General features: G+C 53.7%; 2 protein-coding genes across 11 annotated transcripts in view; both read right to left on the bottom strand.

Annotated features, from left to right (window-relative positions):
- Positions 1–113: 113 nt before the first annotated feature.
- Positions 114–18,063, bottom strand: KCNIP2 (potassium voltage-gated channel interacting protein 2). Of its 6 annotated transcripts, none has more exons than XM_081230293.1 (10): positions 17,530–18,063; positions 4,910–5,020; positions 3,979–4,032; positions 3,196–3,320; positions 2,719–2,788; positions 2,480–2,550; positions 2,251–2,358; positions 1,961–2,065; positions 1,764–1,826; positions 114–546 (listed from the first exon to the last, which is right to left on the bottom strand). In XM_081230293.1, exons 1-10 carry the CDS (start codon positions 17,600–17,602, stop codon positions 391–393), a joined length of 936 nt encoding a protein of 311 aa, XP_081086419.1. In that variant the 5' UTR covers positions 17,603–18,063; the 3' UTR covers positions 114–390. The 6 variants fall into 6 exon arrangements, with proteins under 6 accessions (XP_081086419.1, XP_081086417.1, XP_081086418.1 ...); XM_081230291.1 differs by having other exon boundaries at positions 426–1,469; positions 3,979–4,077; XM_081230292.1 differs by having other exon boundaries at positions 426–1,826.
- Positions 18,064–19,637: 1,574 nt separating this feature from the next.
- Positions 19,638–24,163, bottom strand: part of ARMH3 (armadillo like helical domain containing 3) — a 180,545-nt gene continuing 176,019 nt past the window's right edge. For all 5 annotated transcript variants that reach the window (XM_081228629.1, XM_081228626.1, XM_081228627.1 and 2 more), the window contains exons 25-26: positions 23,444–23,560; positions 19,638–21,242 (exon numbers count right to left, since the gene is read on the bottom strand). In XM_081228629.1, the coding sequence (XP_081084755.1) occupies positions 21,150–21,242; positions 23,444–23,560 (210 nt within the window). In that variant the 3' untranslated portion in view covers positions 19,638–21,149. The remainder of the gene's footprint in view (positions 21,243–23,443; positions 23,561–24,163) is intronic.

The raw sequence follows: 24,163 nt of genomic DNA, 5'->3' as shown, positions 1-24,163 counted from the left end.
CTGGAATCCAAAAGGCTGTATGAATTATGGGTTGTGAGTTATGTGCGGGGTAGGAGAGACAAAAAGGCAGACAGAGCCGGTGCATAGCCATTGTGTTTTATTGGATCTGGTGTACTTCTTATTTTACAAAAATTACAGAGGAACCAAAAATGCAAAGCAGTCAACAGTGTTCTGATAGGAAAGGGGGCTCCCTGGGGACCCTCCCCCTCAGATCACAGCTGACTGGGAGAGTGAGCTAAATGGGACAAGCAGATATATTAAGGGGTGGCGGCACGGCAGGGGTGCTGACAGTGGGGTGGGACCTGGGTCCTATGGTCCCTGCCTTCAAGGTGTGCTCAGGGGCATCTCTGGGTAGATTGAATAGAGCAAGAGGAGATTCTGGGTGGGCAATTAGGAGGCTATGTTGGGGCAGGAATAGAGCCTGGGTATATCACAGAGTCTAATAAATGCCCCCACACTGGGTTCAAATCTATGCCTGCCTCCTTCCTTCCTTTTTCTTCTAAGGCATCCACTGTGTGGTCCCTGACTTACTCTATGCCTCCAAGTCTAGAGGAAATGGCAGATGAAAACTTAAGTTGCAGCCATCAGAGAGGGTAGGCTGAAACTTTGGCAGGTATCAGCCAAGACAGCTCCCACCTATCTTCCCTCTGCTGCCACCACCACTACACAAACAGGAAGGGAGGAGAGGAGGGAATTCCAGGGATGAGCCAAACACCAGGATCCCAGACTCTCCTGGGATACTTGGAAATTTTCTGGGGTATTTCCAAGGAAACAAGGTCTTCTGAAGAGGCTGGAAATTCATATTCTGACAGCTTGGAATGGCAGACCTGTAGAGCTCAAAGCTATAGCCTGGCATGCTCTCACTGATAATCCCCAGGCCCTTCTGTTCTCTACCCCAGCTACCTCCTAGGACCTAAGCACTGGCTCAGGCCTAAGATTACTCCCTCTACATTCTTGTCCACCTCCTACAGGGCTCTCAAAGGCCCTGGTCTGAAAGGCCAGTCAGTGACAAGGACAGAACAGCCTTTCTGATAAGGGAGTCTTAGGGGAAATGGTTATGAGATCAGGGATGGGGGAAGCACCATAGCAGGAGACATTTTGTCTAGCGTTGTGGTTTCTCAAGTGGGGGTGGAAGGGGGAGGACCACTCAATTCCTATAGCAGGGGCACCCTCAGCACTGAGTTTCAGGCAGGAAGGGGGAGCTGTTGGGAGTTGGGAACACCCCACAGATACACTCTGCCCACTCTATAGCCCCCTCAGCTCCAGCAATCTGGACCACTGAATCCCCAGGCTCTTGGATTCCTATAGCCCCCAGGGTAGAGCTAGGATGAGGACAGACCTGGGAAGAGAAGGGTGAGGTCCGCCTGGACTAGGGCTACAGCAAGGTCCCCCCAGAACAACTGACCCCCTCTCCTGGAGAGCTAGATGACATTGTCAAAGAGCTGCATGGACCTCATGATGTTCTCGTCCTGTAGCCATGGTGGGAGAGAGGCAGATTGGAGAGAAAGAAAAAGAGCTTATCAGAGACAGGGAGAAGGACACTGACTCAGAAATGGGGACATTCAGAGACAGAGAGAGGCAGTGAGGAAGGAGACACCCAGAGAGGTGGGGAAGGGACAGGCCTCCCCAAGTTATGAAGGAAAAAGATTCAGAGGTGGCGGTGAGTTAGGGAAATAGTACTCTGCCCAAAGGAGCCTTCTCTTACATCATTGAATCAGGCCCTGAGTCCAGACCAGGGAAATGTAGAGGGCAGGGCCCTGTACCTTTTGACAAGATTCAATGAATTCCTCAATAGTCACCACGCCATCTTTGTTCCTGTCCATCTTCTGCAGAAAGGTAGTCAGGCAGGGAAAACAGGAGGGATGACAGGAGAGAGGCAGGCAGAACTCAGGTAAGTTCCCTTCTGGGACCTCACCTCCTTCCCTTCACTCTAAAACCCAGCCTACCCAGTCCCAGGCACCTGGAAGAAGCTCTCCACGTGTTCCCTTGGGGCCTCCTCCCGGAGTGCAGGATATGTATACTTGCCCATCATGTCATAGATGGACTTCATGATATCAAGCATTTCCTGTTAGGCCGAGAGAGAAGAGGATTCCTCCTCAGAGCCTCCAGCCTCCAAACTAGAAGGCCTAGAGCCTAGGGCAGACCCCACCCCTTGCTGGTGATGTATATGTGGGTCACATTTCCCTCCTATGGGCCCTTTACACCTCCCCACACACATACAACCCCTCCAGCTGTTCAGTTGCCTTGTACCTCCTTGGTGATGCAGCCATCCTTGTTGAGGTCATACAGGTTGAAGGCCCAGTTCAGCCTGTCATCTGTGGTTCCCCGAAGAATCACTGACAAACCAGCCACAAAGTCCTAGGAAGGAGGCAGGGGAAAATGGGTCTTCTGATACCTTTCACCCAACCCTCTCTCTGGGTTTGGCCTGGCCCTGAAGCCCCAGGAAACATGCTTCCCTGGCCCACAGTCTCCAGCTCACCTCAAAACTGACTGAGCCATCATGGTTGGTGTCAAAGGCATTGAAGAGAAAAGTGGCATATGTGCTGGAGTCTGCAGGATAAGTGTGGATGAGTACGCTTGGCTTCCAGACAGGAGAGGACTTCCTACCTCCCTACCTCTATGGGGCTCCTCAAACCCCATTCACTTGGCATTTCCAGCCCTCTCCCCAAGTCAGCCTAGAGATGGACAGCTGCTTCCTCTCAGGACTTGTCCCCTCACCTCCTTGAGGAAAGAACTGGGAGTAAATCTGCTTGAAGTTCTCTTCATTGACAATTCCGCTGGGACATTCCTAGGGGTAGCGTAGGGAAGGAAACCAGACTGAAGGAAGAGACAAAACCCCCTTCCACTCACCGCGCCTCCCCCACCATGTTCCCACCCAACCCTCCCTGTCCAGAGACTCCCAGAGAGAGGGGAAATCTTTGTGTCTCCAGGGGGCTCACCATGTAGCTCTTCTCCCGGAGGGAAGACTTCTCCCAAGAGCACAAATAAAAAGCACAGAACTGACAGACCAATCTACAGGCTCCACCCCTTCTCAAACCAGCAGGAACCCCTATCCAGAAGTTCGGTCTGTGGTGGAAGGGGAGCTGTCCCTTCTCCTCCCCTCCCCTGTCACTCCTCAAAGCCTCCAGGCCAACCTTTCAGAAAAGTCCTGGATAGGCCCTGCCCCTCCCCAGTTTGGTTCAGCTTTGCACTCACGTTTTTGAAACCCCGGTACAGGACCTGCAGCTCCTTGCGCGTGAACTTGGTTTGCTCCTGCAGCTGCTCCAGACCCTCGGGCCGGTGACACACGGTGGACAGTTCAAACTCATCCTCCACGCTGTCTGCGGGGTGGGGGCGGTTGGGGGGGGACAGCCGCGCCTCAGGCCTGTCCCCCACGACCCCTCTTCAAAATCACTGAACCATCCATCCCCCCATATCCGACGCCGGAGACCAGCCTGCCAGTTCCCTGGACCCAGAGCCAAGGACATCAAGGCAAGGAAAGAAGATGCTGGTCGGCTTCGAGGTATATCAGCGGGCCCAGGCCAAGGCCAGGCCTGGCCCCAGAGCCCGGGGTCTGAGTCAGCGCTGGCCTCTGGGCCCTTGATCCCTGGTTGGAGGGAAAGGCCCCCAGCCCCGTCTTCGTCCCAGGAGGCCAGGAGTAGGAAAATTGGGTTGGAGAGGGGGCTTCTGAGGGTTCGAGCTCTGGGCCTCCCCTTACCAACTCAGATCCGCCCAGTCTCACCCTTGCCCCGCCCAGATCCTTCCCTCCAGCCAAGCCCCGCCCATCCCAGCCATGCCCGAGCCATGCCCCGCCCAGCTCCAGCCAAGCCCCCTCCACACCCCACTCCTGCCACAGCCCTAGTGTGCCTTAGAGAAGGCCACCACCCCTGGCCCCGTATCAGCCCCGCCCCTGTTCCCAACATCCAGTCCCCAGGCAGTTGCCCCCACCCCAGGCTCCCGAAGTCCCCCGCCCCCGCCCCCACCAGGAGAGTAAGTCACCTGGGTCCAGCGGGCGGGGTCTGTGGGGGCGGAAGGAGGCTGGGGCGGCTAATGCTGAAGGGAGCGAACTGTCACCGAGAAAGCGGAGGACCCGGCCAGCTGCACACACCTCGCCCCTCACACTCACAGCAAATCTCACAGACCTGCGTGTTACAGTGCACACACCCCAGCCCCCCACGCGCACAGAGGCACACGTAACGAATGAGCACAGACACACACGAATCGGACCCCGCGCACATCCCCCTGCCCTTTTTCCGAATCGACCCCCATTGTGGGACCCAGCAGAATCAAACACAACGACCTTCTCAAATAATGAGTACAAACCGGGCCTTTATAGCTTGCAAAGATGCAGTATGTATAATCCTGTGAGGTGGACAAAGCCCAAATGAGGAAACTGAAGCCTACAGACAAAGCGAGGTCACTCAACTGGGGACCAGGCTGGTACTAGGAAACTCAAGTATCCTGGCATCTGGAGGAAGGCGGGCTCCATCATTACACTTGCATCCATCTAGTCAAGGCACTGGTGACCTACATCTCAAGGCCCAAAACATGCCCTGGAGCGGGGAGGGCGGCCAGACACTAACCCCAGCTAAGCCACGCACAGACCCTCACAGCCGCCTGGTCCTACCCCTGCCACACTGGCCACACTCACACAGGCTCAGAGTGGCCTCAGCCTGTCACATTGACCACGCCCAAACACCCAGATCCTGCCCATTTCGCACACCCAGATGGCCCACACACTCAGGCCCCGCCTCCAAACTGACCACGCCCACACATTCCGCTCTGCGCTGCGTAGCTACGCCCCCTCACACTCCTGGTCAGTCAGTGCCTAGCCCACCTCCGCCACATTGGTCACGCCCCCACACACGCAGGCCGGCTCCCCTCACACCGGTCACACCCCGACACATACTGGCCCCACCCCCGGAAGCACAGGAGAGGCACTTGCTTTCACTGACTGAGGGCAGGGCTTGGGGCCCGCAGCAAGGCAGCAGCTTGAGGAACCGCTGCTTCAGCGCTTTTTTAGTGGGCCCTGGAGGGTGGCCTGGGAAGAGAGAAGACCCCAGGAAGGTACATTAACCCCACTGTCCCTCTGTTCCCTGTACCCTCCCCACCATCACAGATCAACCCCGGCTGGGGGCGGGTGTTGGGGGAAAATGGGGGGTGGGTAATGGTGAGAGTAGCTGGGGCCAGTTAGAGGAGTCCAGTGGGTTTCACAGGCATGGAAAGTCCACCAAGGTGGCTCGGCACCTTGTATAAAGGGACACAGCTGGGAACAGCGAGGTGGCCGGGGGGGAAGTAACATTGGCCTCAGTCTCTGTTGGCCCAGTGTCCTTGGCTCCAGTGCTACAGCTGGACCTCTGAGGGTGATGTCCAACCCGGGGGCTGCCTGCCTCTCTCACACACACACAGTGACAGGTGTGTATACATAGTATGATAAATCAGAGTGATGGATACCACACAAGGACCGCTTGATACCTAGTACCTCATTCATACCCAGTGGCCTCCCAACACATGCACACACACACACAGACATACACACTTTGACCTAGTACTTCTTAATACAAACATATACAAATGTGACTGACCTGGCAAAAACATGACAGACATACATTAGGAACCATACAGGCCATCTTACACACAGCATGATCAAACCACACAAGAACAGTGACCCTGGGACATCACATCACAGTGTGGTCACCATGACATATCAAGGTCACCACACACATGCCCATATCATATTGTGACCTAGGTGGCCATGGCACGCAGATACCTAAGACTGCACCTCACCCACAGAACCTGCATTTGCCCTGGGTACACCCCCACCTTTCTTGCCTGTAACCCCTCATTCCAAGGCACCTAGAATCTTCCTGCCAGCAGAACAGAGTTCTCAGAGAACTCATCCACCCTTAAAGTGTGTCCCTTCCCAGTCTTTTCCAGTATGGCTTACTCTTTGAAGGTGAAATTATAGCAAGCTTTGAGGCAATGACAGACCTTGGAGATGAGTATTTTGTTGTAATGTGGGACTACCCAGAGCCCACTGATCACAGTTCCCCTCACTTCCTCTTATTTACACATGTGTCCTACGGCTCTAATTGTATCCCAGGGAGACCCTCCAAGTTCCTGTTTTGTGTCTGTCTCCTGGCTGCACCCACCTCCAGACTCCAGGGCCAGAGCTCACTGGACCTGGCATACTGACTGAAGCTGGCCTCAGTCCATTCCTGGAGGGGCCCAGTTTCCTTTAGTTGTAGATTGGCACCTCAGCTCCCTTGCAGGCCCTGCCTCCCAAGCCGGCTCCACCCTCAGGAAGATGCTGTGCTCCCAGAAGGGAACTGCTTGACGTCAGCGCCTCCTCTCCCTCCCATTTGTCCTCTCTCCCCAGGAGCTATGGAGAGGTGGGGGGGAGGCAGTGAGCTGGGTGAGGGATCGATGGCGGCCTGGCCTCTGGCCCAGGGCTCCATTAGCCTGGACTTTGGTTTCCCGAAGCCGATTGTGCCTGGGGCCTCTGGTGGTGTAGTAGCCTCTGGACTGGGGGATGGCTACCCCCACCTCTCCCAACCTCCCCCTCTTCACACATCCCCCCATCTGGTCCCCTGCCTGCTCCAAGGACTCAGTCTCCTCTAGGCTCCTCTGAAGGTGGGAAGAGAAAGGGGGTGCCTTCAGCAGACAGGATGCCTCCCCCCTTCCCACCAATAGTCTAAAGGGGATGGAAAGTTAGAGCCCGACTGACTTCATCTTTTCAGGACTGGATGAATCCCAGTTCATCTAGGACCAATCCCTGCGACCCACCCGACCCCACCCCAATAAATCAGCAGAGGATGGAGGGTAGACTAGGAGTTTTCTGCTCTTATGGAATCCTAGAGCAGGCAATTCACGGACCTTCTTCCCTAGCTCCTTTCACATTTTTTCAGTTCTCCCAGGTGTCTACCCTGCAGTCCTCTTATCATGGTTCTTGCCTGTTTTCCTGTAGCCATGCTATGGAGCTGCACAGGTCTCGGCATGAAGAAGAGGGAGAGGCTAAAACTCCCTGGGGAGGCAGAACATGTTCCCCTCTCTACCTCCAGTATCACTCTCCCCACCTGACTTTTGGGTTGGGTGGAGAATTGCCTTCCCACTTCCCACTCTAGACTCTGGAGCCCATTCTGCCCTTAGATCCTGAGAGGACCTGGGAGAGGCAAGGCGGCTTGGGAGGCAGGGTCCCTGATCTGATCCACCCCTCACTCTCCTACCAGATTTGTCTATGAATGTCTCATTCACAGTGATCCCATTCCTGTCCCTCCAGAACCCACCCCATCCCTAGCCTTGGGTATGGAGCTGGTATATCATCAGGGAACTCTGGGAATAGCCACACACACAATCAGATGCCCAAAGAGGCTCAGCCACACACTCTGTGCCCCTCAGGCACAGTCACATCTGCCATCTCATAAAGCGACACACTCTGTCACTCAGACACATTAAATCACACCCCTGTCACATACACAGGCTCAAGTAGTCATACGTTTTGTCCTTTCTCACACACGTGAACACACAGCCACACCCCCTGTATCTCTCACACACTGAGTCCACACACACCCTGTAACCCACGCCTGCAAGGATGGAGGTGTGGTGAGTCACACACATCTTCAGAGCCGTTGTGGGTCCCTGGCCCCAAAAGGGACTCCCCAGAAGTCTGGTGTTATCTCAGGACCCCTGGAACCTCCTTCCTCTATTCCTGTCTCCAGACTTTTTCTCTTTTCCCCCAGTTTCCCCTTATCCTCAATCCCAGTCCCCCTATGCTGTACCCCCTCATCACCTCCCTGGCTCCTGGTCCTCTCTCTCTTCACCTCCCTCAGACACCCAATCCCCCAGATTCCCTCCTCGCCTCCCCCAGATCCACTCCTTGAGTCCCCCTCTTTGCCTCTCCCAGATGTCCTGTTCCCCCAACTCCTCTCCTCCCCTCCCCCAGATGTCCCATCCCATCACTAACCTGCTTACCCCTGCAGCCCTCACCCCAGTCATAAAGTCAGAGTAATCTTCTCCCCAGCCCTGCGGGCCACAGTCCTTGTAGCCAGCAGGCCAGACATGCCCAGACACCTGGGTTACCTTCCAAGGAGACAGGCTCAAAGAGGCCAAACTGCTCCAGGACCTTGACAAACAGGGCGAGGACCACAAGCACAGCGACCATCTCCAGGCCTTCCAGGTTCATGGTGGGCCGGGGGCATGGCCCCGCAGGCTGAGGCTGGCCCTCCCTACTCACACTTCCTCCCCCTCAGGCTCCCCAGCCTGAGTAGGACTGCCCGCAGTCTCCCTCCCCCTCTCGCTCCCCGGATCTCCTCCCTCTCCCCCTCCCCCCGCCTCCCCACAGGCCTCCCAGCCACAGCCTCCAAGCCACAGCCTCTTCCTCTTCACGGGGCCACTCCTGCCTATGGATTGGTATCTCCTCTGGAGCTTTTGGTGTGAAGGCTATGGGCCAGGCCAGGCCAGAGTAGGGGGGCAGTGCCCTGCCTCTGCCCCTGAGACAGCTTCCCTCAGACACCCTGTGGCTACTCTGTGCCAAAGAGAGGGGGCAGAGGGAAGACCTGTGCTTAGAGAGAAGGCAGGGAAGGGCAGGGTGTGTGTGTGCGTGTGTGTGAAACTAGGAGCTGCACATGCATACGTAATAGATGTGTGGGTCAGAATATGTTATGGGTGTCTGAGTGTCTTCTTGTGTGTATATTCCTGTATGTGTATGGAAAGTATGTATACCTCCTCTTACGTGTGTCTGTGTGTGTTTACACATGATTGTGCACCTGTCTTAGGGGTGTGTGTGGTGTATATGGGTATGTAACCATACCCATATGTGTGTGTGAGAGTGTACTGGAGTATTTCTGAGTGTTGTATGGGGTGTGAGGTATCTGTATTTTAGCAGGGTTGTGGCATGTGGGTCTGAAGATTGGTAGTATGGATGTGTCATATAATTAGGAGTATGGGTCTATGGTGGTTGTGTAATTGTATCTGCATGAAAGTGTATGAGAATATAAGGGAGGAGAAGGTGGTGACCTCTCCAGTCAGGAGGACACCACCACCATCATCGATAGCGGTTGCCATGGAGACTGAGAGGCGGGAAGCACTCTCTTCCCACAGGCCACAGGGAAACTGAGGCCCAAGGGAGAGAGGATTAGGTCCAGTAGCCTGGGCAGGAAAATAGCCCCTTAGCCCTGTCATGACCCTCTGGGGAGGGGACTTACTGCAGCTGCCTTTGGGACCCAGAGAATCAAGCTCCTTGGGAGAGGAGGGATGTGCTCTTCCTTTCCTCCTGGCAGGGGCCTCACCCAGGAGCTGCCAAAACCCTCCCTGTTCTTTGGGAATCTTTACTGAGCTGATGGAGAAACCCAGAGTAGGAGGGAAATCGGAACCTTCCAAGGGAGCCACACAGCCCCACTGTATTCCTGGAGCCCCTCCCCCATCTTCCGGTCTCCCTCAAGGTGGTGGTGATGGCAGCGGTGGTGTCTGTAGTGGGGCGGGGAGAGGCTTGCAGAACCAGGGAGCCAGAAGATAGTCTCTGGGTTACTGCCACAGCTGGCTAGGGATTGAGCACTCAGTATGTGCTAGATAATGGGCTATGTGCTTACAGACATTATCACACTGAATTTTCACAATAAACCTATGAAGGAGGTACTGTTATCCCCATATTATGGGTGGGAAAACTAGACAAAAGTAGCTTAAGAAAATCTCCAAGATCAATAAGTGTCAGAGCTCAATTTTAACCCAGCCTGACTCAGCCTGTGCTCTAAACCACCACGCTACACTGGCTCCTTTCATAGACAGCTTGCCCACACAGGAGGCCCAGTTTAGGGGGATTAACCCAAGGGACCCTTGCCACCTCGTCCAGCTCTGGGATGTGTTTCAGCCTCAGTTGTAGGGTGGGGGTGGGGATGGGGGCTAGTCCCTACTGCTTCATTTGAGGTCCACGGATCTGCAGTTCTACATGGCCACCACTGGGGGGTCAGGCATCCATCTCACACCGTATCTTACCCCTTCCCGCTCCACCAACCCTTCCAACATCCTTGGGAAGGAGGGTATGCCTCTGGCAGGCTTGGTCCTCTGCTTGTCCCCCCTCTCTCCCCCAGGAAGAAGTCAACTCAGGGACTGTCTTTGGCTTCTCACAGCTTTGGAGGTTACAGGTTTACAGATGAAATGAGCAAGCATCTCCCTCTCACTGTCCAAAATCCATACCTGGCATTTAATACCCTTCCCCCACCCTCATCGGCAGATCCCTTTTTTTGAGCCAGTTTCGCCTCCTCACTGTCCCCCAATCACACCAAACTCAGTGCTGTCTCTGTGGCTTTGCTCCTGCTATTCCCTCTGCCTGGAATGAACTCCCTTTTGCTCTCCTATCCTACAGTTCTTACCTGTCCTTTAGAGACAGCTTAAATTCCCTTCCCTTCAGAGCCTCCAGCCCTCAGCAGGCCCCAGATACCTGAAATTCTACGATAGCCCATTGGGCCCTCAAAACTCAGCACCTAAGTCTGTAATGTTATCAGTGGGAACAGTAAAAGGAGGCAGCGTAGCATGGTAGGTAACAGTGTGGGCCAGGGTGCCAGACTCCCTGGGTTCAAATCCCAGCTCTGCCCCTTGGAATTAACTGGGAAAGTTCTTAATCGCTGTGTGCCTCGGTTTCCACCTCAAATGGTTGCTGGGCCCTCCTAAATGAACTAATACACGGAAAGCTGTTAGAATAATTCCTAGCACAGAGTAATTGCTTATAATTGTTTACTGCCACTATTAATAGTATTATATTGCCCCTTACATATCTTAGCAATTTAAAGCATTTCCACAAACACTGTTATTTCCATGTCTTCTCATGACAACCCCATGAGGTAGGCAGAGTGAATAGTATTGTGCCCATTTCACAGATGAGGTAAATGAGGCCCAGAAAGGTAAAGGAACTTGCTCAAGGTCACCTAGCTAAGAGGAGATGTTGCAAATTTGAACTCAGGTCTTTCTGGATCAGTCCTGTTCCCTCAATTAGATTCCAAGCTCCTAGAGGGCAAAGATGTTAAAAAATTGGACCTATACAAATTTTTTGGGTTTTTTTTTTTTTTTTTTTTTTTTGCGGTACGTGGGCCTCTCACTGTTGTGGCCTCTCCCGTTGCGGAGCACAGGCTCCAGACGCGCAGTCTCAGTGGCCATGGCTCACGGGCCTAGCCGCTCTGTGGCATGTGGGATCTTCCCGGACCGGGGCACGAACCCGTGTCCCCTGCATCGGCAGGCAGACTCTCAACCACTGCGCCACCAGGGAAGCCCAGACCTATACAAATTGAATGCCAGGCTCTGAGCTGGTGCCTGTGGAACAAAGGTGAACCAAACTGGGTTCTGGCTCTCCTGGGCAGGGAGAGACAGCCCACTGACAGAACTATAACGTATCTACTCATTCAAAAAATATTTGTTGTGTGCCTACTACGTGGTAGGAACTGTTCAAAGCAGGCCATGAAATGAGCTCTAGTCTTCTAACTGGAAGCCCAGGAAAAACCTGCAGAGGGTATTTTTTGAGCTGGTTCTTAAATGTCTTAAATGGCTAAAATGTCAACAGTCTACCTTAACAAAAGGACCAACATTTACTGAGCATGTTTTGTGTCCTTGACACTTTACACATGTTATCTCATTTAGTCCCCATAATAGACCTGAGGGGTAGGGTCTATTATTCCTGCGTTTACAGCTGAAATGGTCAGATTGAGTAGCTGTATACCCATTTTGCAGATGAAGGAACTGAAGCTCAGAGAAGTGATTGTCCCAAGATAACACAGATGATAAAGGATAGATAGAGACTTGAACCAGAACCAGTGATCTGCCAGCTCCCTCAGGCTGTCTCTCCAACGTGTGTGGAGGTGTCAAGGAATCCTGAGTGACTGCAGCTTAGTTCGTATCGGGGGAGCTATGAGTGATAAGCCCAGAAAGGGGCAGATTCCATGGAGCCTCGAATGCCAAGCCAGGCTATTTGATTGGAAAGAGGCAGAACAGCAGCATCTCCTTGCTCTCTGCTGCTGATTCACAGGTGGACAGATTGACAGCCGTTTAGCCGGTTGCCCTGTCTGCAGACCCTCCTCTTCCTTCTCTCACCCTCACCCTCAACCTTCAGAGACCTTGACCCAGCCTCACAGGACTCAAGGTCCTAAATCAACCAGGCCTCTGGTGAGAGGACCTGATAGGAGTGAAAGAGCAAGTTGTTTTTCAGGCTCTCTCTCCCCCCCCACTCAGAGACCTCTCAAGTCTCTGGGCTCTGTGAGAAGGTTGCCCAGGTCTGTCCTCCCCAGGCATCCCTGTGCCACTTTGCTCTTCACCCAGAGGAGTGAAGTCTTAAGGAAAACACTTCAGGCAGAGTGAGGGCTGAAGGGAAAACTATCTTGAAGCATTAGGTGAGCCCTCCCTTAGATCCCTCAAATCTCACCACGGAGATACACCTATCATTTAGCTATTTACCTCCCGAAGTTCAAACCCAGAGAAATACTGCCTAATGAAGGGGGCCCATAGTATGTAACTGTCCCACTTTCCCGTCTGCCCTTGCTCCCCTAGTGAAGAACCCAACCAGTAAAGACCCTTCTGTGAGCCCTCCAGCCCCACTCCATCCCCAGCCAGGCCAGAAGACAGAGCAGCCCCCAGCTGCATCAGGTAATTAATGACCTCCCTAGGCCTTGGGGCTATTTTAGGGCCTGGAAGTCACGCCTGCTATGATTGAGAGCGGGCCCCGCCTGGCTCCAGCCATCTGTCACTTGAGACAGGCCCAAGCAGGGGGCTTGGAGGACACATGCTTCCCAAGAGACATCCAAGCATGGCTTTGGCTCAGCCCCATCTCCTCTCCTTCTGGGAGCACATTGTAAGGAGAGGCCTGCTTATACTCCAGGGGCTCAAGGGGATACTGTGCAGAGAGCCAGAGAACTACAGATCCCAGAATGCCAGCAGGCTAGGATGTTTTGGTCTCCCCAGGTCAGGTGGGGTGGAGATGCTGGGTTCTGTGGGCCCTGCCCAGGCAGATCTAAGGAAACCCAAGTGGAGGTGTGCATAATCTCAGCAGTGCCATGATATGATACCCACAATCCATGTCATAAATTGCACAAATCCCACACCAAGGTACAACCTTATGAAGTCTATACAGCTAACTTAGTGTGACTCAGGAACCCCCACCCGAACTCTAAAGCATAGAACTCCAGGTACATGCAGCCTTAGTGTCACAGAATTCCAGGGATACATAACCCTAGGGGTGGACAGCCCCAGTGATCACAACCCCATTGAGGCACAAACCCCCTTAATACAGACTCCCAGAGATAGACAAAACGGTGACATACAATCCTTATGCCACACAAGTCTATCCATCCATCATGCATAAACTCACTGGCTGAATTCATGTTGGTCCACTCCCACCTCAGGATTTTTTCCTTCTGCACACTGCCCCTAGTCATCTTAAGATCCCATTAAACTAAGCAATTCGGTAAAGAGCTTTGCCTTTTCCCTGCTCTGCTGCAAGCTTCCTCCCTTCATCCCTGTGAGGGGCCTTGCCCCTTACATCCACCTGCTTGAGGCCCCCACCTCTGCTCTCAGTAAGGAGCCCTGCCCCCTCTTCCACCATTGTGAGGGACCATGATGCCCCTTCTCCTTTCCTCTTTGAAGACCCCTATGTCCTTCATCTTCTCTTTAAGGGACCCTATCCCAAGCTCCACTTCTTGGAGTGGAGTCTTGCCCTTTAAATTCTTTTCTTTGAAGGATCCTGCCCCTTCCATCTCTGTGAGGGGCCCTTTCTCTCCCCACCTCTGTAAGGCTCCTATCCCACTTCGCTTACTTTTTGAGGGGTCCAGCCCTTTCCTCCCTTCCTCATACCTGGCGACAGCGACCCAGTCACCAGCTGGTAGAGGGATCGCGCTGCCTGCCCCAACGGGCTCCGGCACCTGCGGGGGCATCTGTTCATGGTCCTGCGGTGAGCACAGAGGTCAAGCTCCGCCCCCAAGGCCCGGGGCGTTCTGATCTCCGCCCCCAACGGAGTGGGCCCTGCGTGGGCGGCGCGGGAGGGCCGGACCCGTAGGACCAGGATCTCAGGCAATAGAGCCTCGTTCCGCTTCCCGTCTTCTCCCGGCCACACGAGGGGAACTCACCCTGGACCCAGCGCCTGAAGCACCCGCCCCCCAAATTCCCAGACTCGGGTGGGGCGGGGCCGGGGGGGAGGGGCGGCAGGACTCTCCCTCACAGCCTTCTCTGGGAATATTTTCTGAATTTCCGGTGGGGAAGGGGGCACCCACGGTTTTTGAAAAAGGAGCTGGAGAGGGAATGAACATATCTTTCATTGCCCCTCTTCATCCCCTCACTCTCTGCCTGTCACACCCCTCCTCTTCCCATTTTGACACAGAGATGCGAAGGGGTTAGAGGACCTAGTTGTCATGGCAACTCCCCACACTTCCATACTTCCTGGACCAATGGGCGCGAGAGTAGGAGGGAAGAGGAGGAACTGACCAGTGTATTGGAGTGACAAAGGGGCGGCAGGGACGTGCCCTACTGGTCTCTGTCGTCTGGCTCTGAATATCTTTTTCTTGTAACTGTCTTGTGTCCCTGTGTCCTGGTCCGGCGGGTTCACACTCTCCCCTCATATGCCGATTGTCTGCCAGATGCATCGAGGAGAAGACCCCCTACCCACAGTCCTGGCCCTGGACTCATCCCTATCTGGTTATACCCAAAGTGAACCCTTCCAGGACCCAATAACGCCTTTAAACTTCTGACAGAGCCTATGAGGATCCCACTCTTCCGGCTGGGATCCCGTATTTTTGGCTGAAAATCCTACATTTACGAGGCGAGAGTCACCCCTGAACTCCATGGAACCTTGCCACTTGATTTAGCAACATCCTCATCTGGAATCAGCTCCGCAAGCATGGCTCCTCTAAAACCACACGGGGGCGCGCCAGTCCAGGAACAATATTTATGGCCGGAGGGACGCAACTCCGGAGATCCCAGGCCGGGACCCGAGCTCAGGACTTGGCCAGCCAGGTCCCAACTCTCTCCTCATCTTCTCCAGTCCTTTCCTTGCTTCTGGCTTGGACAGGGCCGCAGCGGATCGCTGCCTTTTCCCACCTCGCCGCACTGCCAATAGGTCCTGCCGGGCCCGGAGGTGCTAGATGCGGGGCGGGGCGGAGTGGGGCTCAGATTGTTTTCTCCTAAAAGTCTCCCCCAGATTTGTTTTGAGCCTGGGGTGGGAGTGGGTAAGGAAAGAGGCTGGGGCAACCCAGAATGACCTGAGGTATGACTTTAGCGCCCCCTCCCTGTCAGCCTGATAGGCCGGGATGACTGAAGCCAAGAATACCCCCAGGTCCGATTCCAGGAATCCCGCCTGCACAAGGAAGGAACATTGGGAATTTGGCTGGCCCTGCTGCACTTCCGCCTTGCAAGCGCTTCAGCACCGCGGACAACGACTCCCCATCCGGCTTCAGCTCAGGCACCCACCGCCTTAACACCGGCTTCCCAACCCCATTTATCTCCCGCTGTAAGGTAAGCCCTCCTTCGAAAGGAGAGCTCCTGGTAGTCTTATTTCTACTTCCCAAGTCGCGTGTGGAGCTATCTACAGCGAGGATGCTGATGACGTGGAACAAGATTCTTGACGCTTGTCAACATTTGAACTATTTCCCTTGGGGGGCAGGCAGGTGGGAAGTAGTATTTCCCATTTTACAGATGAAAAAAATGAGGCCCAGAGAGCAAAAGTCATACAGAGCTGGTATTCACACTTCTATTCCTGCACCTTCCCGTACAAGGGCTTCCCCACTCCCACCCAATCTCTGATTCAAATAGCCAAGTGGGGAGCAGATGATTCCACTAAAGGGGAGGATCAGTTAAAGCAGGAAGAAAACACTGATTAATGTGGTGCTAATGAGGGCGCTGGGGGCCTTACTACTCTCAAGGATCCTGAGTTGGTGAGAACACAGTCTAAAGCAGAGCTAGTCACCTGGACCTTTGGAATCCATCCAGGCCTGAGGCACATCTAGGGCACATCTGGGGCCTGCCTGAGTGGAAGGGCTCCCCCTTCTGGGAGTCTGGGCATAGGGACGAGAACCTCCCCAGGGTGTGTTAGTCGGGGAGACACTTTTTCAAGGCGTTACAACCTAGTCCTCTCCTCATCCCCAAGTCTTAACCTCACTCTCCTCAAGACAGACAAGGATCATGGCCTCCCTTCACCTCCCCAGTTTGTTTCAGACACAGGGGAGACAGTCTCCCTACTCCCATTCTCTGTTGGAGTTCTTGGGCAGGCTGCACAATGAGAGACAGAAACACACGTATATGGAAATGTACACAAGGTGACACAGTCACCCACACAAACACGTGGATCTGCCTACCAAACCCAGGAATATGCACAGGCACAGATGTACTGGTCTCACATACCTCCCCAGTGTGGGAGAGAGAGGATGCCTGAGCAGCAAAGTGGTTTGGGGGGATACTTAGAAGGGGAGGCCACATGGCACCTCCCAGGCCTAGAGCTTCTATCTCTGGGTCTGGAGGGGAGGCTAGAGGGTTTGTTTTCCTCTGGGTTTGGGTGAAGTTCTGGGAGGGCTGTTGGGGGTTGAAGGAGCTTCAGTTGTAAGAATGATCTCTAAATACTTTGTGTGTGGGGGGGTGCTGATCCGATCCAGCATTAACTAAAGCCGCCCCACAGGAGCTGGTGACACTCCCGGAAGCCAGGTTGGGTAGATGGATACCAGAGTCCTTCCTTGGGTCGACCCGGGCTCTTTGTGGAAAACGTGGGGATGCAGTGGTGTGCACTAAAGACCCCCTTCTGCCCCAGGAAGCCAGAGAGGCAGCAAGGGTAAGACATACCATAGACACTCACAGAGCCCCACTGCAGACATCACCACATGAAAGTACACAATCAGTATCAAACACCAATATAACCCGCAGTCTCACAATTAAAACACAACACAACCCACTTTAACACATGCTTGTCCCAGGAGGTTCACAGTCATAAAGTCTTACAAAGAGACATACCACCATAAAGTGAAGACCTGACGCATACTGGTAGTCACATGCCTCTTCATACAGAAAATCACACACTCAAAGCACAGAGTTGCACACAGAACAGAGATACTTGGTTAAAACAACTTCATTAGTACAATCAGGGTCCTACACAACCTCACTGAAACATCTGACAAGGCATACAATTGCACAATCACACGCAGTCACACTCACCCTGGCTGTCACCAAGCCCAGGGCACATGGCAACCAGCTGTGGGAGGCGCACACACATATATACACACAGACACAAAGAATGACAGGCGCTCTCGCACGTAACACCTCCCACTATAGACACCCTCCTAGCCTTGTGTCATGCATGCCTACACCTGCTGCCTCTCCCCACCTGCCCACGTGCTCTGCCCCCAACCCTTCCACCCCCACCCCCCCCGCGGGACCCAAGGCTTTGAACCTCAGTGTCCTGCTGCCCAGAACAGCCGGGAGGCTACCTGGGAATGGGTCAGAGTGTGGGTAAGGGCCTGGCAGGGGTTAGAGGGGCTTAAGGGTCTGGGGGGGGTGGAATCTACCCTCCTTCCCCCGACCCCCAAGCCACTGACTCACCCGTGAGCTGGTCATAGGATCCGTCCAGGTCTCGGGAATCGGACAAACTCTCCTTACGGCCCTGGCCCCGCATGGCCCCCGGCGCCCCCCTCCCGTCCCAACGTGGGCCGTGGGAGGGGGCGCCGGGTGGCTGGGACAGAGAACTCACACGGCGCCCCCTGGCGGCGTAGTGCGCTGCCGGGGGCTGTGGACTGGAGAGTCAGCGCTTGGGCTAAGAGCCTGGGGACCGCCGCGGTCTAGGGCCCACCTGGGGATCCTGGGGCAGGAGCGGGAGGCTTGGGCAGTAGGTGAGCGCAGAGCCGGAGGCAGAGTGGAGCGGAGAAGAGCCCGGAGCTGGAGCCGAGCCGCCTCTCCTCCCGCCCCCTCCCCGCGGCTGTCACCGCCACCTCCCCCCTTTGGCGCTGCCGGGATTGGCTCCCCCTACCCCCGCCCCCTCCTCTTTGCAGTTCGGGGGAGGCACCCGGTGAAAGGGTGAGCTGAGAAGTGCGGGGAGGGAGACGAGCTCTCTGGCAACACTACCCCCTAAACCTGAAGCCCCGGGTCTTGCGGGTGGAGGAGGGAACAGGGCCAGAAAGGCTCCACTAGGAGGAATCCCCGCCCCCGATTCTCAGCACTCCTTCCCCTACCCTCAGCACTGGCCCGGGTATGTATGAGTCCCCTGTTCAGTCTCCCTGTCAGCCCCTATTTTCTCAGTTGTTCTCCACCCATGTATGAGTCTCTTTGGCCCCCACCAGTGCCCACCCTGCTTGAAGGGGGTTAGGGATGCAAAGGTCAACTCAGCCTCTAACGCAGGCTTGTCTCAGGCCAGTGGACTACAATTTTGTCTTCTCTTGGAAGGACCCCTACCCTCACCCACTCCAGGACCCTGTCTGTGGGCCCTATTCACTCTCAAGGTGCCTTCTTCCCTGATCTAATGACCCCCGCTGGCCAACTGGGAAGAAAAAGGAAAGAAAGAGTGAGCCAGGTCAGTTTCTCAAGACTTTCTTGTTCTTTTGTTCCTTTTTTTTTTTCTTTCAACTTTTCTGCCCTGCTCTCTTCTGTCACCTGCCCTGTCCTAGATTCCTTCTGTTTTCCAGAAGATTTGGGAAATGATGGAGGGGTTTGGGGTTGCAGGCAAGAGTGGGAGAGAAGTGCCCTTGTTATGAGGCCCCCTTCCCTTAGACTAGCTCTTTTTTCTGAAGCTAGCGGCTAGCACAAAGCTCGGCTACCTCCAGCTCCCAGAAATGGCTACTGAACAACTGAGCCTACTAGTCTGATCTCCCCCACGATCCTTCCTGGGCTCCTAGCCCATAAGCCCCCCAACCACCATGAGGATTAGGGGCGGGGGCAATGTCTGATGTGTTTTGATGGTATGGTGGCAGTGTCCCAGGTAATCCTGCCTGCCCAATGACTCCTCTGGAGGAGTGACCTGCTGAGACGGAAAGCTTCAGCTAAATTGACCCCAGCACATTTAATCTCTTCAGCTGGATTAATTTACAAGCACTTGATTCAATTAACCCAGCAGGAATTGTGGTGAGAGTTCAAGCATGAGAAGTGGACAAGCAGCCGAAGGAAGGATTATGTTTGGGAGCAATGCCCTACTCCTGGCTTTTCCCTGACTCTGGAGGGTCCTCCACAGACCTGGTATAGACATTGGGGCATGGACAGGGCATAGAGGGCTCCTTTTGGGGTTAAATTCTAAGAAAGGATGGGATTCCTATTTGGAGTTCTTAGAATAGGTGTATGTAAATGGGCCAAGAGATGGGATTTTAAAATGGAGGGCAAGGAGTGCTTTGCTTATTGCCTCATGCCCTGGACCTGCCCTTATTCACTTCACATGAAAGGCTGGCAGGAATCTAGAAGCAGCCCAAATAGGCTGGCTGGCCTCCTTAACACCACATTTTGAGGTAAAGGGATTTTCTTCTTCCTTCCTTCCACCCAAAAGGCAAGGGAGGCTACAACTTCTGAACTGAACTGGCTTCCACTAGGACCAGGAGACTGAGAAACAGAGCGTATAAGGGGTTCCCTAACCAGATGAGACCAGCACCTGGGAGATTACCTTAACTCTGTCATTGAGAAAGGGGTTCTGGGTAACAGAGATTAAGGGGAAACAGAAAAGACACTAAAAAGACTGTCCCACACAAATCAATTTTTAATAACTTCAACTTGCCACCCGCTTCCAGCTCCTGCTCCTCTGGGGTTTATCACTGTGGAAAACACTAAATGCCCCAGGCTGGACTATCCATCTAGTGATCAGAGATGACCCTGCCCTTGATACCTTAAGAATCTACAACTATACATGGCAGCACGATGGTGGATTCTCTGGAATTTGCTCAATGTTGGAGTCGGAACTCTGGTTCCCAGGGAGAGCGAGTACCCCAAAAAGATTTGAAGCCAAGTGGAATAGCAGCCGGGGAGGTCCCAGACCTGCTCTCATGGCTGGATTCTGGTACTTACTCCCAGATTCTTCCTGTGCTGCTTGCCCCCTACCATCCTGAGGGCTTTAGAAAGTGCTTTAGAAAGGGAGGATCTCAGAGCAGCAGCTACTTCAAAGGCAGCTGTGGGGCAAGAAAGCCTACAGTAGTAGTCCCAAGGAGGCTGTCCAGAGAAGGGACCATAGGCCAACTTCCCAAAGGTCGGCCTCTCCATGATGCTCACCTGGCCTGTTTCAGAGCCTGGCCCCAGCAAGTTCTCTCCCTTCCAGGCACCAGACCACAGCAGGAACAGATTCCTCCCCAGAGGAAATTCTCACGCAGGCTGGATGTAAACAACAGCCGGGTGAGGGGGTGGAACACGTGGAGGGGAGCTCAGCAGACACAAGAAAGGCTCCCAGAGGAGGGGGTAGCTAAGGAGGTGGGGAAACTGCTGGAAAGGGAACCAGCAAAGTAGGCACCTGAGGGCTCCAGAAAACCTGTCCATGTTTATTTCACACACACACCCTAAAGACAATTTAAACCAGATTGAAAATGAAAAGCTAAGGTGGTGACCCTGTAGTGCTTACGAGTCAATGGGCTGGAAGGCAGGGCAACGCAAACAGGTACTCCTGTTGCCAAGAATCAAATCCACAAAGTGGTGGTCAGACAGCAGAGGAGTCAGCTCTGGATTCAGAAAATAGAAAAAACGTATCCCATTCCTACCCCACCCTAAGCCTGAGCTAAGCGTCAAGTGCCGGTGGGGGCAGGGGACACAGATTTCTGGGCACAAAGGAAGCAGAACTGGCTCCCCCTACATCTGAGAGTTAGTCTGTTTTCAGAAGCCTAGGAGAACCACTGACCCCCCCAGGTGTTGGCATCACCCTAAGGCTTACCCAACAGCTCCTGAAAATTAGTCAGTAGCCACAACTTGTAATCTCAATTGGAAATATGAGGGGTTGTTCAGAGAGCCCACCCTGGAAGTCCCCACATTTCTGAAGGTGTCTCCCTGTGCCCACCCATCCTCTCCCCAAATAAGATTATCTTTGGCTTGCCCATCCTGGCCCCTGCTGTCCGAGCTCCACTGAAGTGCGGCCTTCACCGAGAGACCTCGGTATCTGTGTTTTTCTCCAGCTTTGGGAACAGGCCCTCTCCCCTCGCCCCCGCCTCCAGCCCAGGAAGCCTCATGGGTAAGGGCAGTCAGTGGCTGCCCAGGTATGCATGGCAGCCTCAGGAGATAGTGGAGAATTCCTTGAGCAGGACTTCCTGGCTGAGTGTGTGGAAGGCCAGGTTCCTCCGGACGTTGGTGCTAATGGATCGAACCTGGGAAAAGGTGAGGGAAGGTGGGGGGGCACAGGCAGAGAGAAAACAGGAGAGAGTCCGTTACAAACAGCAGAGGGCAGTGCCTGAAGCACAAGGCCAAGATGCAGTGCTAGAAGTTTCTCTCTTAGGAAATGAACCCTTAACATCTATCATCCCTGCAGGTAAATGAGCAAACAATTCCGTGATAGTCGGAAGAAAACAGAAGTTGAGAGACAGGAATCCTAGTGGATGTGAGAAGAGCATCTGAGCACCTGATGAGGTAGAAACAAGCACAGACAGGGAAGGAGGGCTGAGGTCAGGCCTTTGTCCTTGCCTCAGCCAGGCAGAAGGGGGCCTGATCTGGTCAGTGGTCTAATGGAGGAGGAGAAACTGAGGCCAGAGGACTCATGCTCTGGAGCTACCTCGCTTTGGATGTGTTTCGAGTCTCCTCAATCTCCTTCTGTATTTATCTACTTTTCTGGGTTGGAAAGAACATTTAGACATGCAGCCCTTGTCTGTCATTGGATGGCAGGAGTATGATCCAAGGAGGCCAATAGCCAGGATCAGGTCATACAGCCAGTGAGTCCCAGCTGTGAAAGTAGGACCCAGGTTTCTCAGCTCCTAGTCCAGCACTCTCCATTGCACAAAGATGCCTCCCCACTTGAGAGGAAAGTCTAGCTGTATCCTTGCTATGTCCCCACTGCTTATGCTTTCTACCCACAGACCAAGAACCTTGCAGGAAGTCCTGCCTGTGTCAGCAGGAGAAAAGACCTGTGGGAAAGGGGTCAGAAGGCCAAACTCCCTGCTCTGAGTGGGTTCTAAGAGGAATCCAGCAGACTCTGGAAGGAAATTCATTCATGGGAAATAGAAGTGAACATCGAATGAGAGACAAAGCAGGGGAGGAAGGAGAAAAAGAATGTGTATCTGTCTTAGGCGCCAAAGCCCAGGGAGCTTTTCTTCAATTTCTGCTTTGCTATGGGAAACTTAATGAAGTCATCAGGCAGGAAGCAGAGGAAAGGGCAGCATGGCAAACAGCAGGCAGCTCAAGCTCATTAGCTCCAAACCTAACCAGACCCTCTTTGCTTCCCTGTGCCAGAGGTACAGATACGAGGAGAAATGAGTAAGGCACAGGCTAGTGCCCAAAAGCCTCGAGAGCTGCTTGAACTCTCTCCTCCACAATCCTCTTCATCTCCCAATAACTTGCTGACCACCCCATAGAAATACTGTACTCTGCTATCTTCTTATTACACTAGTGGCTTCCCTGTTCCCAACTAACTCAGCCCAGAGTATATCTGCCTCATCTTGGGGAAACCCAATAATCCCAGGAATGCCATGTCAGGGTCAGAGTTGGGCTGGGTTTAGCACAAGACAGGTGACCTAAAATCTAGCACCTTCATCATGGACTGGGCATGGGTAAGTAAAAGCTGGGCCGATGCAAGTTCTGCCCCAGCAGTGGGAGGTCTGAGGACATGGGAAGTCGGTACACAGGCCTGTGTGCCCTGGTCTCAGCCCCCAGCCAGGATGATCATGCACAACCAGGCAGGTGGAGTGGCAGGAATACAGGGAGGCTGGGCTTTTCCTGAGAGCATCTTCTGAGCACGGGACAGGACAGGGACCACCAACAGGGTAAGTCCAGTTCCGTGGAAATGCTGACCGGGAGACGGAGTAGGGGGCAGAGCAGATGTTCACTGGCTGCAGGCGGCCAAGGGAGGGGCTGCAGGAAGCTGAGTGACTGGAAGGTGGGAATGGGGGCAGCGAGTGAAGACTGGAGAACTAGACTGGAAGGGCACTCAGACCAGGACCCAGCTAGGAACTTAGGAAGAAGTGATTACATAAGGAGGAGAAGAATCAATTACTCTCACTAGTTACTCTGAGGACAGGATAAGGAGTAATGAGCCAGAGCTGCCCCTGGGAACACACGTCAAACTCCAGGCCCAGCTGGAGCTGTGCAAGGGCTGTCACCATGGCTGCAGAGGAGAGGTGGGCACCGCTGCCTCAGGCTTCTCCCCCTTCCCAGCCTGGCACCAGCACTCTGGGGAGTATCTTCATCTCTCACTGCCTGGTCCTTCCTGGACTGCTTTGGGAGATAAGTTGCAAACCCAATCCAAGCAGGCCCCTCCAATCTTATTTCATCAGCCTTTGCCCACCTGCACAGTAGAACCCAGTGGCTGGGAAAGGGCCCTTAAGAGACACAGGCAGAGATGGAGGCGGGACACACTCACCAGCTCTTTGAAGAAGGCGGCTTCCTTGTGCTGCTCGGAGTAGCGCTCATACTGGTCCAGGCCATCTTGCAGCTTCAGTGTGAGCGTGTCATAATTGGCTCGCACTACCTCTAGCACCTGGGGAAGTCAAGGGCCAGGTGGGGCTTAGTCCACACGAACCCTAGGTCATTTGGCCCCCACGCCCCTCCTGCTGCCCTACTGCGTTGGATTTAGTCTGAGACAACACCCCCAAGAGACCTTGCTCACTACTTATTACCCTGAAAAAAGCCTGGCCATGGGGAGTGATTCCTCAGGTTTCTGGGGCCATGTTTTGTTTTGTTTTTTTTAATTTTTATTGAAATATAGTTGATTTACAATGGTGTGTGTTTCAGGTGTACAGCAAAGTGATTCAGTTATACATATATATAAAAATATATAGGGAATTCCCTGGCGGTCCAGTGTTTAGAACTCCACGCTTTCACTGCCGAGGGCATGGGTTCAAGCCCTGCTTGGGGAATTAAGATCCCACAAGCTGTGTGGCGTGGCCAAAATACATATATACACACATACATACATATTCTTTTCTTTACATTCTCTTTCATTATAGGATATTACAAGATATTGAGTATATAGTTCCCTATGCTGTACGGTAGGTGGGACCACTTTGTAATCTATTGAATCATCTCCTGCCTTTCCTGACTAGTCCAGCCTGGTCACCAGGGCTGTTTACTGCGGGTATTG

The sequence above is a fragment of the Mesoplodon bidens genome (assembly GCF_964165515.1).
Source record: "Mesoplodon bidens genome assembly, chromosome: 1".
Taxonomy (NCBI): domain Eukaryota; kingdom Metazoa; phylum Chordata; class Mammalia; order Artiodactyla; family Ziphiidae; genus Mesoplodon; species Mesoplodon bidens.
This window is presented reverse-complemented; position numbering and strand designations above follow the sequence as displayed.

What these genes read in the sequence shown, in the direction of transcription:
- KCNIP2 (XM_081230293.1), bottom strand. Translation starts at nt 17,602, where the DNA reads ATGCGGGGCCAGGGCCGTAAGGAGAGTTTGTCCGATTCCCGAGACCTG. An exon ending in TGAAAGCAAGTGCCTCTCCT is followed by an intron (nt 4,033 to 4,909) that starts GTGCTTCCGGGG and finishes CGCTCCCTTCAG; the next exon opens with CATTAGCCGCCCCAGCCTCC. An exon ending in ACGTGGAGAGCTTCTTCCAG is followed by an intron (nt 1,827 to 1,960) that starts GTGCCTGGGACT and finishes ACCTTTCTGCAG; the next exon opens with AAGATGGACAGGAACAAAGA.